The sequence below is a fragment of the Trypanosoma rangeli genome (genome assembly GCF_003719475.1).
Source record: "Trypanosoma rangeli strain AM80 chromosome Unknown Tra_15.4_contig_00170, whole genome shotgun sequence".
NCBI classification, from domain to species: domain Eukaryota; phylum Euglenozoa; class Kinetoplastea; order Trypanosomatida; family Trypanosomatidae; genus Trypanosoma; species Trypanosoma rangeli.
The window spans coordinates 28,093-40,669 of NW_021705916.1; the positions used below are offsets into that span (position 1 = coordinate 28,093).

Genomic DNA, 12,577 nt, shown 5'->3' on the forward strand with positions numbered 1-12,577 from the left:
CACACAAACACACAGACAACAGGGATCATCTTCTCTATGGGTGGCGACGCCGAAAGCAGCCACGGCACTCAGCAGCCTCTCACCGGCTACAGCGACGGACCCCGGCCGTTCAGCCGCTCAAGCATGTCGTTAATCTTCGCGTCCAAGCAGCGTACCACGTCGCTGTCCACGTCCAGCGCCCCCGCGCTGCCCTCCAGAATCGCCCGACGCTCACAACGTAGCCGCTCAATTTCTTCTGCAATAGGCAGGACATCAACGGCCGGAATCTGCGGAGTCGCGTCGCCCATCACCACTTGTTTCTCCGTTTTTCTGGCGTCCGCGGCTTCCGCAGCAATGTCCCTCGCTGAACGTTGCCTAAGTCGGCCTTCTAAAGCGTTGTTCACTGACGTGAGCCGCGCCACCTCTTCCGTGCCGCGCCGCATTTGCTCCTTGCGTTTGGTGGCCAACGCCGTCAGTCGCCTGTTTTCCTCTTCAAGTTCACGGCAACGCCGCGTCAGCTGCTCCTCACGTTCCGCGTGTCGCCGCTCAAGACGATCCTGCAACGCCTGCTGCTCCATCGCAAACTCCGTCCGCAGCCGCGCCTCAATACTGGTCGACTTCTCAGGCGGCGCCGCCAGCTCCCGTGTGCGGAAGCGGTGAAACTCCTCTGAAAGCATCAGGTAGTCGCGTTGCGTCTGCTGCAGCCGCTCCTCTGCACGCTTCGTGTGTGCCTCTGCTGCTTGTATGCGCTGCTCCTGCAGCGCCACCGCGTGGGCGGCGTCCTCCTTCGCCCGCCTCACCTCCGCCTGCGCCTCGGCCTCCGCACGCCGCCGCGCCTCCACCAGCTGCTGACGGATGTTTCGCATGTCTTTCTCCATCTCCGCCAGCCGCCACTTTCGCTTCTCTATCTGCTTCTCCTCCTCCACCAACCGCTGCTCTCGGCGTCCACTCTCTCGCTCCCGCAGCTCGCAGCTCTCCATCGCCTGTTGCTCCCTCGACTTGACAAACTTTGCCAGCGCTGCGAGAGCCTTCTTTTTCTGCTCCTCTAACTCCCGCCGCAGCCGCGAAGTCTGAATGGCCTTCCAGAGCTCCACGTCCCACGCCGCACGATACTCCACCGTTCCGCGCACATCAGCCACAACCATTTCCGCCGCCTTCCGCTGCTCTCGGCGGTCAGGTGCCAACGCGGCAGTTGCAGTTACAGTTGCAGTTGCAGCAGCCGGAGCTGACCTTGTGGGCGTGGCTGCGGGATTACCCGATACAGCTGCGGCAGAGGGTGCCAGCTTGGAGGAGATGAGCGTAGATGACTGCTGAGTGTACGTTTCACTCGTCGACGCACCCAACTCGCTCATTGTGGGAGCGGCAGGGCGGTGGTGGCGCTGCAGTGAACTGCTAAGCGTGCAGTTTGTATCTCCGGTGCAATGGGGAAGGGCCTCCACACCGTCCCTGCAGTCTACTGCTGCTACAACGTGAAGTGAAAAGTGGAGACGTGGAGAAACAGCAAGAAAAAAAAAAAAGCAAAGTAACATCTCATGTGCACACCACGTCAAAAGCAAAAACAAAAAAAAACGGCTCATCAAATACGGACGGGCACCTCACGGCAGTGGTGCGCATCGCCCCCTGCATTACGTTGTTTTATTGTCTCGGAAAAGACAGATGCGGGGGCAAAGTGAGATAAAAAAAAGGCGCTTCCGTGAAGAAACTGCAGGGGTGCAACGGTTGCGCCTTGGAACGCGCCACTGCCACTTCCACCAGTCTCTCTTGTGGGTGCGCCTACCTTCTTTTTTTTTTTTTGTGTCGTGCCTTTGGTGGTTTCTCTTGCCCCACCCCATTAATTTCCTCTCGTCTGTCTTCCCTCTTTCCTTCCTTCCTTGTTTTGACCCTCTCAGTTCATGACTCTTTGTTGTTCTTGTTCTCCTTCTTGCCTCGTCTTCCTCACTATTACGTTACTTTACCAACAGTCCACTCCATGTATCGTGGCACCGACAAAAGCCACTGAGGCGGGGCGGGGTGCACCCCAACCGATGCGGTCCTGGCCGCTCTTCACCGCTGCTCCCCTTCAATGCACGTAGGCGCCTTTGCAGCTCCTCCCATGCGGCGGCGCTGCCGTCGGTGGCAGTTCCCATCTGCAACCGTTTCCTTGTATCCCGCCTCCTTCCTTGGCGAACTTGCTTTCATTTCATTTCTTCTTCTTCGTTACTTTTCTTCGGTGTGAATGTGAGCTCCACTCACGCCCCGCGCTGCAGCATGGCCTGCACTGCGGAAAGCATCGGACTGCCCTCGTAGATCTCCAGGAGTTTCTTCTCCGCCCACGCACGCAGCTCCACCACCTCCTCCGTCTCCTGTTCGCTGTCCGACCGCTTCGAGGTCGACTTCGCCTGCCGCACGACTTCGTTGGCGGTGACCCAAAGGCCGTAGGCGGCCCTGCAGTTGTTCGCGTGGCCGTTAAGACGCAGCGACTGCGCGTACTCGACAAGGCTGCGTCTGTGGTCGCCTACAATGTAGTACAGCTCCGCCAGTCGGGTATGAGAAAGGTAGTCGTTGCCGTTGAACAACATCGCCTCGTCGGCGTAGTGAAGAGCCATGTGATAGTCCTCGCAGAGATAGTAGAGGTTAGAGAGTTCACGGTAGGTGGAGACACTGTCGCCGCGGTGTACCTCCAGCAAGGTGTGCTTTTCACCGTTATCATCGACGTAAACCTGCTGCTTTTCTAAGAGGTCAATGGCCTTCCGGTACTCCCCCTCACTTTTCAACATGGCGGAAAGGCGCAGAACAGAAAGCTGGTCTGATGGGTTATCCTTCAGGATGGCGCGGTACAAACGCTCCGCCTCTGCTGCCTTGCCATCCCCCTCCAAACACAACCCCTCAAGATGTCGCACCCGCAGCGACTGCTTTCCAAACCATTTCTGCAGGACTGCGAGGTACTGCCGCGCTCTGTCCACTCTGCCGCAGTCCAGCGCAGCAATAAGGACCTGCTCGTAGATGCACGACAGCTCTGCGAAACCCATGCCACCGGTGCCGCCAGCAAGAAGATCCGTCCCTAGCAGAAGCACAACGTTCGCATTGCGGGATGGGTGCTCGCGGTGCTGTCGTAGAAGCTGCCGCTTTTGCTCCCTCGAAAGCTGCTTGACGTCAAGCGGTGTCAGGGACTGCAGTAAGACAAGCGAGTCGCTCATTTCACTCCCTCTCTATTCACTGATATTGCCTCCTTCAATGCCGTATTTCCCTCTTTTTATTGTTGCTCCCACTCACAACCTGTTCCCTCCTTGCTTGATCTTATCTTTTCGTTTGCGGTGAATGCTCACTGTTTGGCGGCGCACGCGGGTGTAGGCTGAGGCCGCTGGTACGCACAGGGGAAGAGAAGTAGCAAAAAAAAAAAAGATGGTGGGTTATTTCCGCAACGTGGGTCGGTTGCCTCGGCCAGCAAAAGCAGAGGCGGGCGGAATGTCCACAGCGCCGCGGAACCCACACACAAAGAAAGCCAACCGGGAGCAGGGGGGCGGCTTACACCGCCCTGTCGTGCGGCACAGCTTAAAAACAAAGAAAAAAAGAAGAAAAAAAAAAAGAGGACGCCGCAGTTCCTTTAGAAATACAACATTGCGAAGGCACCGTTTTTTCGCGCAATGACAAACGCAGAAATAAAAATGGCGTGCATGCAGAGACGCCCTGCACGGTTTCACACACACACGCCGAAGTAAAATGTAAAAAAAAAAAGAGAAAAAAAAAAGCGGCAAACGTTCGTACCTTCCCTCCCTCCCTCCCACCAACGCCTTGCCTCTTCTGCCAGCCTTCATGGGAGGAGGGAAAGAAGGACGCCTCGTCCCCCTCTCTCTCTCTCTGTGTGTGTGTGCGCATTCTCATTGACCTTCGAGAAATAAATAAAAAAAAAAAATTGAGGCGGAGACCGTCACAAAACACCACACACGCACGCACGCACGGCCGTTCATCCCATCCGCCCCCGACACCGCGGCGGCTTCACGCGCTTGGCCGCCTGAAGAACAATCTGCCGCGTCACCTCATACGACTTGACCAGAGACGGAACCGGCAGAAACTCAAACTTTGAGTGGAAGTTGTGTGCACCGGTGAAGTAATTTGGCGTCACGATGCCCTTCGCGGAGAGCACCGCCCCGTCCGTTCCACCGCGCATCGCTGTCACTTTCGCATCCACCCCCACAGTTCGCATCGCCTCAAAGATGATGTCCACCGCCGTGCGATCGCTGCCGAGGGCGTCGGCAATGTTGTGGTACTGGTCTGCCACGTGCACCTGCACGCGGCCGGTGGGGTGCAGCTGCTGGATCTCGTTAGCCACCGTGTGCAGCTTCTGCTTCCGCTTCTCAAACTTCGCCCCGTCAAAGTCACGCACCATCGCGTGGAGAACGGCCTCGTTTTGGTTTGCAGTCATCTCCGCAAACCAGTGGTAGCCCTCCTTTCCCGCCGTGACCTCTGGCGTCTCGCTGCGGTCAAAGCGTGAAATGTAATCCACGGCCATCAGCAACGGATTCACCAGCACCCCCTTCGCCGACATGGGGTGTGCTGTGACACCGGTAAATGTGATTGTAGCGGCGGCAGCGTTGAAGTTCTCGTACACCACCTCACCCAGCTCACAGCAGTCAATTGTATATGCAAAATCCACGTTGAAGCGGGAAGCAACGTCAAGGTGCTTGGCGCCCACAAGTCCAACCTCCTCGTCTGGAACGCAGCAGACAATGATGTCGCCGTGCTCGTCCTCCGGCCGCAGACTTGTGATCATCTCCATCACCGACGCCACCGCGGCCTTGTCATCCGCGCCAAGAACACTCGTGCCGTCGCCAAATAAAACTTCCTGGCCGGCGTACGGTACAATCTCGGGGTGCTCCGCCGCCCGCAGCCAAATGTCCTGTTCCTTATTGAGGCAGACATCCCCACCCTCGTAGCGCAACTTCTGTGCCCGCACCACCGGACTGAGGCCAACTGGGGCAGTGTCGAGGTGAACAATGAAGCCTATTGTCGGGCAATCCCTCTTGCGGCCCGGCTTAACCGCCGTCACGGTCGCGTGGTTGTCGCACACGACGTCAAGCAGGCTGCAGGCACGCAGCTCTGCGGCAATGAGCTCCGCAAGCTCCTGCTGCCCAGGAGACGTTGGCAGGCACTTACCGACATTATTCGGGTTGCTCTGGCTTGGGATGGCGGAGTACCGCATGAAGCGCTCCACAAGCCGATCCTCTATACTTTTGCCTGGCATCGTTCTGTGTGGGTTACTGCCAATAGATGTATATATATATATATATATATTTCCTTGTTTCCTTCGTACCGTAAACCGAGGAAAGAGACAAAGAAATGAGGCAGAAGCAACAAGCAGAAAAGCTTCCACGGACAAAAAACAAAATAAAAAAAGAAGAAAAACCCCAGTCACTTTTTAATCTTTTTTTTTTTAGTTTGTGTGCTTGCTTGCCTCTCTTCCATCCCACTTTAGTATCTACCGTACATAATGATTTCAATTCACATGTGAAACCCCGTAGCCGCCACAGCCCCAGCACCTTCCCCCCTCCTCCTTTGGCTAGTACAAGAAGGTCCGCTGGACAGTCTCTATCGCGGAGGTCTGGGTACCCCGCAGCCCCTTAAGGTACTGCACCGTGCGTGGTGGCTGCACCGCGGCGTCCTGCATCGTCTGCGTCGCGTCGTCACGAGGTGGACGTATTTGCGTGGTGTTATCACGGCGGAAGTGAGAGGCAATCGTCTGGGTCGAGTGTGTACGCATGTTGAGGAGGTTGACGAGCTTCAGTGCTTGGCGCCGCAGGTCCCACTCGTTCCAGCGATAATTGTGATCCATGTAAGGGTCTCTTTGTCCCGTCTGCGTGCAGGCGTCTTGACGCACCTTCGCTGTGATGAGAGCCTCGCGTGACTCGTAGATGCGGGTGCCCTTGATGTACAACTCCCGCGGGACGTGGTTGAAGAGATTGAGCAGGCCGACAAGCACAAAATCTTCCTGCACCAGATGCCGCACGCCCTCAATGAACCACAGCGGCGCCCCCACAAACCGCCGCAACGCGTATCCAGAGGAAAAGGCGTACCAGTCGCCTCGTGTGCTGTCGGGCAGCGAACAAACAATAAAGCCGGCAAATGCGCTTTCCTCCTCATTCGTGTGCCCCTGCACGCATATGCCCTCTTCCACAAGACTCACCGGGCACAGCCCGTTCATCGCACGCAATGCACCGTACTGTGCCAGCTCGCTAGCATCCTTAGCGTACTGCAGAAGCACTGACGCCTCCTGTGCGGCAATGGCAGCTGCGAGAGCAGCACGATCGGCCGTCGTATCCTTCGAGGCAGCCACGGCTTCTGCCAGGATTGTTGGCGGCAATGACGTCTTTTGTATTTTGCCGAGAGACAAGGAGACATCCAGCAAGGCCTGGATTTCGTCAAACCCCTCAAAACTCTGCTCCACTTCCTCGTAGGCCTCTGCAAGAGCAATAAATTTTGGATAGACAATGCGCTTCGGCACGTGACTGCGCAGCGTTAAGCCGTCGGAACGCATCGACCCCACCCCAAGCACCGCCTGCAGCTCCGTGAGTGCCCTCTCATAGGCGGGGAGGAACTCTGTGTAGATGCGGGCGGAGAGGGCATCCAGCCGTTCTCGTGCTGTGCGCAGGTTTAGAAGAAACTGCAGTTGACGATGGTACTCCTCGCAAATCGCCTGCCTCGCAGGGTTGCTGACGGGTGCTGATGGAGAACGGAGAAACTTCACGTAGTCCGCGCAAACGGCGGTGACGGCGTGAGTTTCTTGTAAAATGCAGCTATCCAACGCATTCAAAAACTTTTCCGCTGTTTCCCTCGGCGCCACGAGGCCCGCCCCCTCCATGCGTCCCTCTGCCTTGTTGTACAAGCGAATACCCCACACAATGCGGCGCAGCTCCTCCAACTGCTGCTTCTTTTCCTCCGCTGTCTGATTTGCAAAATCCCGAACTTGTGACCGCGGTAGCACGGCGTGCAGGACCCCCACGGTCTCCTCCCGTCGGCCCCAGCTTCCCCTGGGTGGCGCTCAGTTGACGGTAGCGGTGCAGAATAAAAAAGGCTATCTCACTAAGTATTTCCTCCGGCAGGCGTGTAGAGTTCTCACAGAGGGAACCCAGCAGGCGTAGTGTGACCGCCTCCTGCTTCACCTGATCATTGCGACGCTTCTTCACAAATCTGCTGAGTAGCCCCGCCGTTTGACACTGCAGCGAGAGAGTCGCCAGCACGTGCGGCGAACAGTTGGCAAAGTAGTTTGATAGCGTTTCCGCCATCAACTCAATTGCCTCCGGCGTTTCCGCAACGTTTCCTTTTCCATCGCTTTGCGGGGAGTTGAAGAGTGAAAGCCGCACCACAAAGGTTGCCAGCTCCTCCGTGACATTCAGCGCCGTAGACTCATTCGTGCGTTTCAGGAGCCGTCGCACAATCTCTTTCGCAAGCGCCGGGGCAACATCCATCCTTTGTGCCCCCTTGTGTGTGTGCTCAGGAGCGCGCAGGCGCGAGCGGGAAGACGAAAGTGGGACCTCCTTCTTCGCCTCACCCTTGCGTTTGCGCAACTGTTCCTGCCTTGCGGTGCCTGGGGCGCCACAGACGCCCTGCTCCCTCCTTTTTCTTTTCTTCTATTTTCGGTATTTTATTGCCATCAGCAGCATCAGAGAGGGGCACCAATGGGGAGAGAGTAAAGGTGTCGGCATCCCCCCTCACGGGACGCATCCAGTGCCACGCCCACATTGCACAAACAGGCACCCTGCGACACAGCAACAGGAAGATATATATATTATATATTATATACGATGGGCATATACAGTAAGTTCTACGGATTCGAATCCATCCACTGCAATGATAATAATAATAATGATATATAAAAAAGGAAATCATAAAAGGAGGTATGATGATTAAAGCAGAAGCCACCCCTGTAGCACACACAAATACAGACACGCTCTCCCTCTCCCTGCTTCGCCCGTCAAACAGTCCTTTGGTGGAGTTCGGTGAGAGAAAACAAAATATGTACATAACCGACAGGTGGCTATGCCACCTGTCACTGCATCTTTTTTTTTATTATTATTTTGATGGTGGCCACCTCCCTCCTTTGGTAATCGTCTGTTTTGCATTGCTTTGTTTTATTTTTGTTTTCGTTTCAACTATAAAACATGTTCATTGATTTGTTGTTGTCGTTTTACTTCCCCACTGCATTCTTCTTTCTTTCTTCAGAGATGCTTCTTCGCGCTTATTTTTTGCCTCGTGCTCCTCCCGCTTGCTTCCGCGTGCGTGCACACAGAGGGAGAGAGGGGGGGTGTTGACTCCGGCAGTTGTAGCCCCTTCCGCGCAAGCCCCTGTGCCATATAGAAAGCCGCGCTTTCCGGTAACTGCTGCTCCTGCCATCGCACCTCCTGCGCGTCAAGGCGCCCAGCAGCGCCCGTAAACTGCAAATCGGCCTCCCCATGTGCTGCGACACATGAGGCGCGTGTAACCGGCAAGCTGGCTATATTTGGCAAGGCCTTGACGTCCGTATCCGCTGAAGCAGCCCCTACTGTCGCCGCTGCCACTGCCTTTCCCCCATGCCCTGGCAATGCCGCCTGAAGTTTGGACTGGTGCCAGTACTGAAAGTTTTTCATGAAAGCCTCACAGTAGCGCTGAAGCTGCCTCACGAGATGCCCACGCTCCACCATTGCCCGCTTCAGTGCATTGTTCGTGACGTTGAAAAAGGCTTTCCTTTCTTCCAACGTCATGCGAGAAATTTTTTCCCTGTCTGACGCAAAAAACGCATCAGCAGAACTCACATTGTCATCATGACCGCTGCAACAGTCCTCCAACAAGGCGGGGGATGAGCGCACCGCATCTGAGGAGGTGCAACGTGCCGTCACGCGCTCTTCCACCGTTGTGCTCTGCGGTTGTTCAACTTTCATACTTGTCTCCCTTTTGGCCTGAATCTCGTTCAATCGTTTTTGAAACTGCAATATCAACTCATTCTTCTCCGCCAAAAGGTTTCGGACAGCATCTATAGACTTCAACTGGCAAGCGCCGCTGCTTGTCCGCTTGTACGTCTCAAACGCCGCGCGTCGGTCGCGTATCAAGTTATCCTGCCGTCCCAAAAACCTTGAAAGTGGAGTGCCTGTTTCAGCAGTTGAGCGCTCAAGCAGCGGAAAAATATTGTCTTGTTTTTCCGTGAAGGGACACGTAAAAACGCGTTGTGTACAGGGCTGCGCTTTCAGCAAATCTCCATCTGGGGGCGGGCACGCTGCCACCCTGGCAGTGTTGGTGGATACGGGGGTTGTTGCTTCAGCGGGTGTAACGGCGCGGGAGACAGTGGGGGTCATGGTCACCGCTGTTGTTGCTGTTGTCATTGCAAGTGTGGAAACGGGTGTGACGGCGGCGGCGGAGCGTACGTCAGAGCTCCGCTCCCTCACTCCGGGTTGCATCGTTGATGACATGGTAGAAGGGCCGAGCGTTCGCTGCTGAAAAAACATGTCTTGGATCACAGCACTTGGTCGCTGTGTCGTGCCCACACTCACGCCAGCCTCGACATCTTCAATGCTAGCCACAAATTTGGTCGGTTCCTTCGCAACGGTCAAGCCTTGCTGCTTTGAGGCCGATTTTTGCCTCGTGATGCCCTTATTGCTTCCGGAACTACAAGGGCGTGACGATGTTGCCATTTGCCGCCCCATCTCCTTCAATTGTGCGTCACGCTCGCCCAGAATTGTCTTGAGGGCCAGAAAACAGGCATGCATTTCCCGCACAGAGCCCACACGCACCTGCGGAGCGGTTCCGTCCACAAAGTCCATGACACGCCCCCGTGCCATTTGCATCTCGTCGCCGTCCAGAGGTGCAGTAGAAAACGCCTCCCGCCCAGCCAGTTGATCTTGCATGCGTAACTCGGACTTTAGGCTGAGCACCTGCTTCTGAAGTTGCTTGATGTGTGCTTCTGGGTCCATGGAGGCATGCACGGTGGGATTTGACTCAATTCGCAATAGCCGCTTGGCAAAGTTTAACGTTGCCACAGTGGCCTCGGTATTGCGCTCTTCGGGCCATATGTTGGCAATGAGAGTCGTTCGGCTGGTACCCCCAATGGAGTTCTTCAACAGCATGGTAAGTTTGCTTTGGCGGTACGGCACATGACGCGACTGAGGGCCCGAGAGAGCCAAAACAACCTGCTCAAACATCATAAGGGAACGGTTAACAATCTTTGCCTCTCGCTTCGCAACCTCGTCTTCCACCATGTTTGGCCGCTCCGTGCCAGCCAAATCCACAAAGTCAATCTGGGAATGATGAACGAGGGCGTCGCTGTCTACCAGGCTCTTACTTTCCACGTAAAGTGTAAGTACCGCGTGCGAGCGTGAGCCACGCTGGTTAAGAGAATTCACACTGGTCATGCGCCGCTGCATGCCCTCAAAGACAGCCGTCAGGGCCTCGGCCTCGTTGGTGCATTGCCGCACCTCCGCCCCACGCAGTGCCACCTCTCCGGTGGCAGTAAGTGTCACGGAGACTTTGTTGGCGTTTCTGTTCCTGTCGCCGGGTCTCGTAGAAGCGAGCGGCAGTTTTCCCAGGAGATCAAACAACTGATCGCTGTGCACCTCAACGAAGGTGAGGCTCACCTTAAACTCGTGATCCGAAGACGCCGCAATGGTTTCAAACATAGCCTGAATGGCGCGCGGAACACACCCTCGCGTGGGGTAGGTGTTGCCGCCGAACAGGGTGTAGGTCTTCCCGGACCCGCACTGGCCGTAGCAAAGCAGCGTGCAGTTGAAGCCCTGGAGCACAGAATCCACCAGGTCGGCGGTTGTCGCTTCGAACACCGCCTCCTGCGAGGCGTTGTGCAGCACTGCACCAAAGGTAAATGTCAGATTCTCCGGCGTCGAAGAGGCCGTAGGTGACGACGACGACACTTCACTATTCCCCACGCCTGCCGCCGCTCTTCGAGTGATCTGCAGCGTCCCCTTTGACTGGATGCTAAGATTGCCTGCAATAAAGTCAGTGGGCCTCGTGCGGACAATGATACGCACATGAGACGGCATCGAGCTCATCTGGCACCGGTCCAAAGAGTGCAAAGATGCACGCGCAAGACAAAAAGCAATGATACACACACGGGCTGGGACTGGGACAAAGGGAATACACAACTCGATGTATCCTTCCTATGCTCTTGCCACGGTGCAGCCAGGACTTTTGCAGACCACGCACACGCACACACACACTCGCAGGCAAATATGCAGGAGATGCTATAAATAACAATAATGGCAAGAGAATAATAACAAAACAAAAACAAAAGAGTGTGTGAGGCCTAGCAGTACAGAGAACAGAAGGTTCTTTTGTTGTTGTTTTCGTGTGTCCCTTCCTTTCCGTCTTGTTCTTCTTACGTCGCCTTCCCGTACCTGTCTTTTCTTCGGCTTGTTTGGTTCCCCAGCTGCCCCCCTCGCGTGAGCCCGCCCAACGCTGAAGAGCTGCAGAGAGCAGAAAAAAAAAAAAGCAAAAGATGGAGAGAAAAGACTCGTGCAGCGTGTAGAGAATTCAAGATGTGTGTGCGTGCGTATATATATATATATATATTTGTACTCCCCGCCGATATTTATATAATGAAGTTGGGACGCCATTGACGGACAGGGGTGTACATGCATGCAGTACAGTGGCAGAGATGCACCGAACAAACCCGTGACTGGCACACACTTCAGTCTATTAGCAACCGACAGTACGGAGGTACACATACATGTAATGTACGCATGTGTATATGTGTTTAGAGCGGGAAGGATAAAAAAAAAGCATGAATACTTTTGTTTTGTCTTCGTTTTTAACAATGAACATAATGCCAACAGTAATCGCATGGGCAGAGACGAGATGGGTAGAGATAGATCGAGCTGTGTACATATTATGTATATACAGCTGGGATGGAGAGGGCGGCGGGTGTGCCGGCACCACCATGCACTCCTCCATGCAACCACGGAGGTAACGCTCAACAGATACACACACACACACACAAAAAAAAAAAAAGGACGGAAACAGAGAAGAGCGGAAGTCAAAAATAAAATAAATAGTAGTAGACGTGAATACATGGCATCTGCAATGTACAGTGACATCCAAGATGCGTTTATACCTCCATGTGTACGTTTCCGTATGCCTGCACAGTCACAGTGGGAATACAAACAAAAAAATCCCAATGAAAAAGACCAATCCACATATATATATATATATATTTTCTTGCAGCCACGATGAGTCCCTTACATGTCGCCGTGTTGGGCATGCCGGCCCCAGAAGGGAACCGCGGCAAGCACGCATACACGTCAGCTTTGGTGCAGGCGTAAGAAAGCAGGTGGCGTCAACAAGCACCGCCCACCCACCCCACCCCTGCATTCTCACACCAGAAAGACACAAGGCAAGTGGAAGAAGCAAAAGAATTGAACCACAACACAAACAAATAAAAATAAAGACGCCTGAGGAAGAGGTGGGGTAGACCACACAGAGGAGAGAGCGGAAGACATGAAGATAAAAAAAAAAAACTTGAGAGCATCGCCCCTCCAGACACCGCTCACCCATATATATATATATATATATATATACACGCACACATACAGAGAGGGAGAAGGAGAGGCGGACGCGCTTGCAGTGCGTGCGTCTGAGCGTCTCT

At 54.7% G+C, this 12,577-nt stretch overlaps 6 protein-coding genes and 1 pseudogene across 6 annotated transcripts, besides 15 other annotated features; all 7 read right to left on the bottom strand.

The window, feature by feature from the left end:
• Positions 1-21: part of a microsatellite that runs on past the window's edge.
• A 65-nt stretch (positions 22-86) lies between these two features.
• On the bottom strand, positions 87-1,508 carry TraAM80_05313 (uncharacterized protein; the record flags this gene model as incomplete). The annotated part of the gene is made up of 1 exon (XM_029382197.1): positions 87-1,508. One exon carries the CDS (start codon positions 1,506-1,508, stop codon positions 87-89), a length of 1,422 nt encoding a protein of 473 aa, XP_029237941.1.
• A 321-nt stretch (positions 1,509-1,829) lies between these two features.
• Positions 1,830-1,852: a microsatellite.
• Positions 1,853-2,207: 355 nt separating this feature from the next.
• TraAM80_05314 (uncharacterized protein) lies at positions 2,208-3,155 on the bottom strand (the record flags this gene model as incomplete). Its single annotated transcript, XM_029382198.1, has 1 exon — positions 2,208-3,155. One exon carries the CDS (start codon positions 3,153-3,155, stop codon positions 2,208-2,210), a length of 948 nt encoding a protein of 315 aa, XP_029237942.1.
• Positions 3,156-3,512: 357 nt separating this feature from the next.
• Positions 3,513-3,544: a microsatellite.
• Positions 3,545-3,682: 138 nt separating this feature from the next.
• Positions 3,683-3,706: a microsatellite.
• A 16-nt stretch (positions 3,707-3,722) lies between these two features.
• Positions 3,723-3,744: a microsatellite.
• Positions 3,745-3,894: 150 nt separating this feature from the next.
• Positions 3,895-3,917: a microsatellite.
• Positions 3,918-3,922: 5 nt separating this feature from the next.
• On the bottom strand, positions 3,923-5,200 carry TraAM80_05315 (putative peptidase t; the record flags this gene model as incomplete). Its single annotated transcript, XM_029382199.1, has 1 exon — positions 3,923-5,200. One exon carries the CDS (start codon positions 5,198-5,200, stop codon positions 3,923-3,925), a length of 1,278 nt encoding a protein of 425 aa, XP_029237943.1.
• A 22-nt stretch (positions 5,201-5,222) lies between these two features.
• Positions 5,223-5,250: a microsatellite.
• Positions 5,251-5,333: 83 nt separating this feature from the next.
• Positions 5,334-5,361: a sequence feature (A-rich).
• A 154-nt stretch (positions 5,362-5,515) lies between these two features.
• TraAM80_05316 (uncharacterized protein) lies at positions 5,516-6,490 on the bottom strand (the record flags this gene model as incomplete). The annotated part of the gene is made up of 1 exon (XM_029382200.1): positions 5,516-6,490. The coding sequence occupies one exon, from the start codon at positions 6,488-6,490 to the stop codon at positions 5,516-5,518; it is 975 nt and encodes a 324-aa protein (XP_029237944.1).
• Positions 6,491-6,749: 259 nt separating this feature from the next.
• TraAM80_05317 (DUF3508 domain containing protein) lies at positions 6,750-7,421 on the bottom strand (the record flags this gene model as incomplete). Its single annotated transcript, XM_029382201.1, has 1 exon — positions 6,750-7,421. One exon carries the CDS (start codon positions 7,419-7,421, stop codon positions 6,750-6,752), a length of 672 nt encoding a protein of 223 aa, XP_029237945.1.
• Positions 7,422-7,502: 81 nt separating this feature from the next.
• TraAM80_05318 (hypothetical protein) lies at positions 7,503-7,686 on the bottom strand (annotated as a pseudogene).
• A 46-nt stretch (positions 7,687-7,732) lies between these two features.
• Positions 7,733-7,755: a microsatellite.
• A 47-nt stretch (positions 7,756-7,802) lies between these two features.
• Positions 7,803-7,832: a microsatellite.
• Positions 7,833-8,065: 233 nt separating this feature from the next.
• Positions 8,066-8,102: a microsatellite.
• Positions 8,103-8,171: 69 nt separating this feature from the next.
• TraAM80_05319 (putative C-terminal motor kinesin) lies at positions 8,172-10,985 on the bottom strand (the record flags this gene model as incomplete). The annotated part of the gene is made up of 1 exon (XM_029382202.1): positions 8,172-10,985. The coding sequence occupies one exon, from the start codon at positions 10,983-10,985 to the stop codon at positions 8,172-8,174; it is 2,814 nt and encodes a 937-aa protein (XP_029237946.1).
• Positions 10,986-11,486: 501 nt separating this feature from the next.
• Positions 11,487-11,505: a microsatellite.
• A 403-nt stretch (positions 11,506-11,908) lies between these two features.
• Positions 11,909-11,931: a microsatellite.
• A 197-nt stretch (positions 11,932-12,128) lies between these two features.
• Positions 12,129-12,146: a microsatellite.
• A 338-nt stretch (positions 12,147-12,484) lies between these two features.
• Positions 12,485-12,509: a microsatellite.
• Positions 12,510-12,577: the final 68 nt, after the last annotated feature.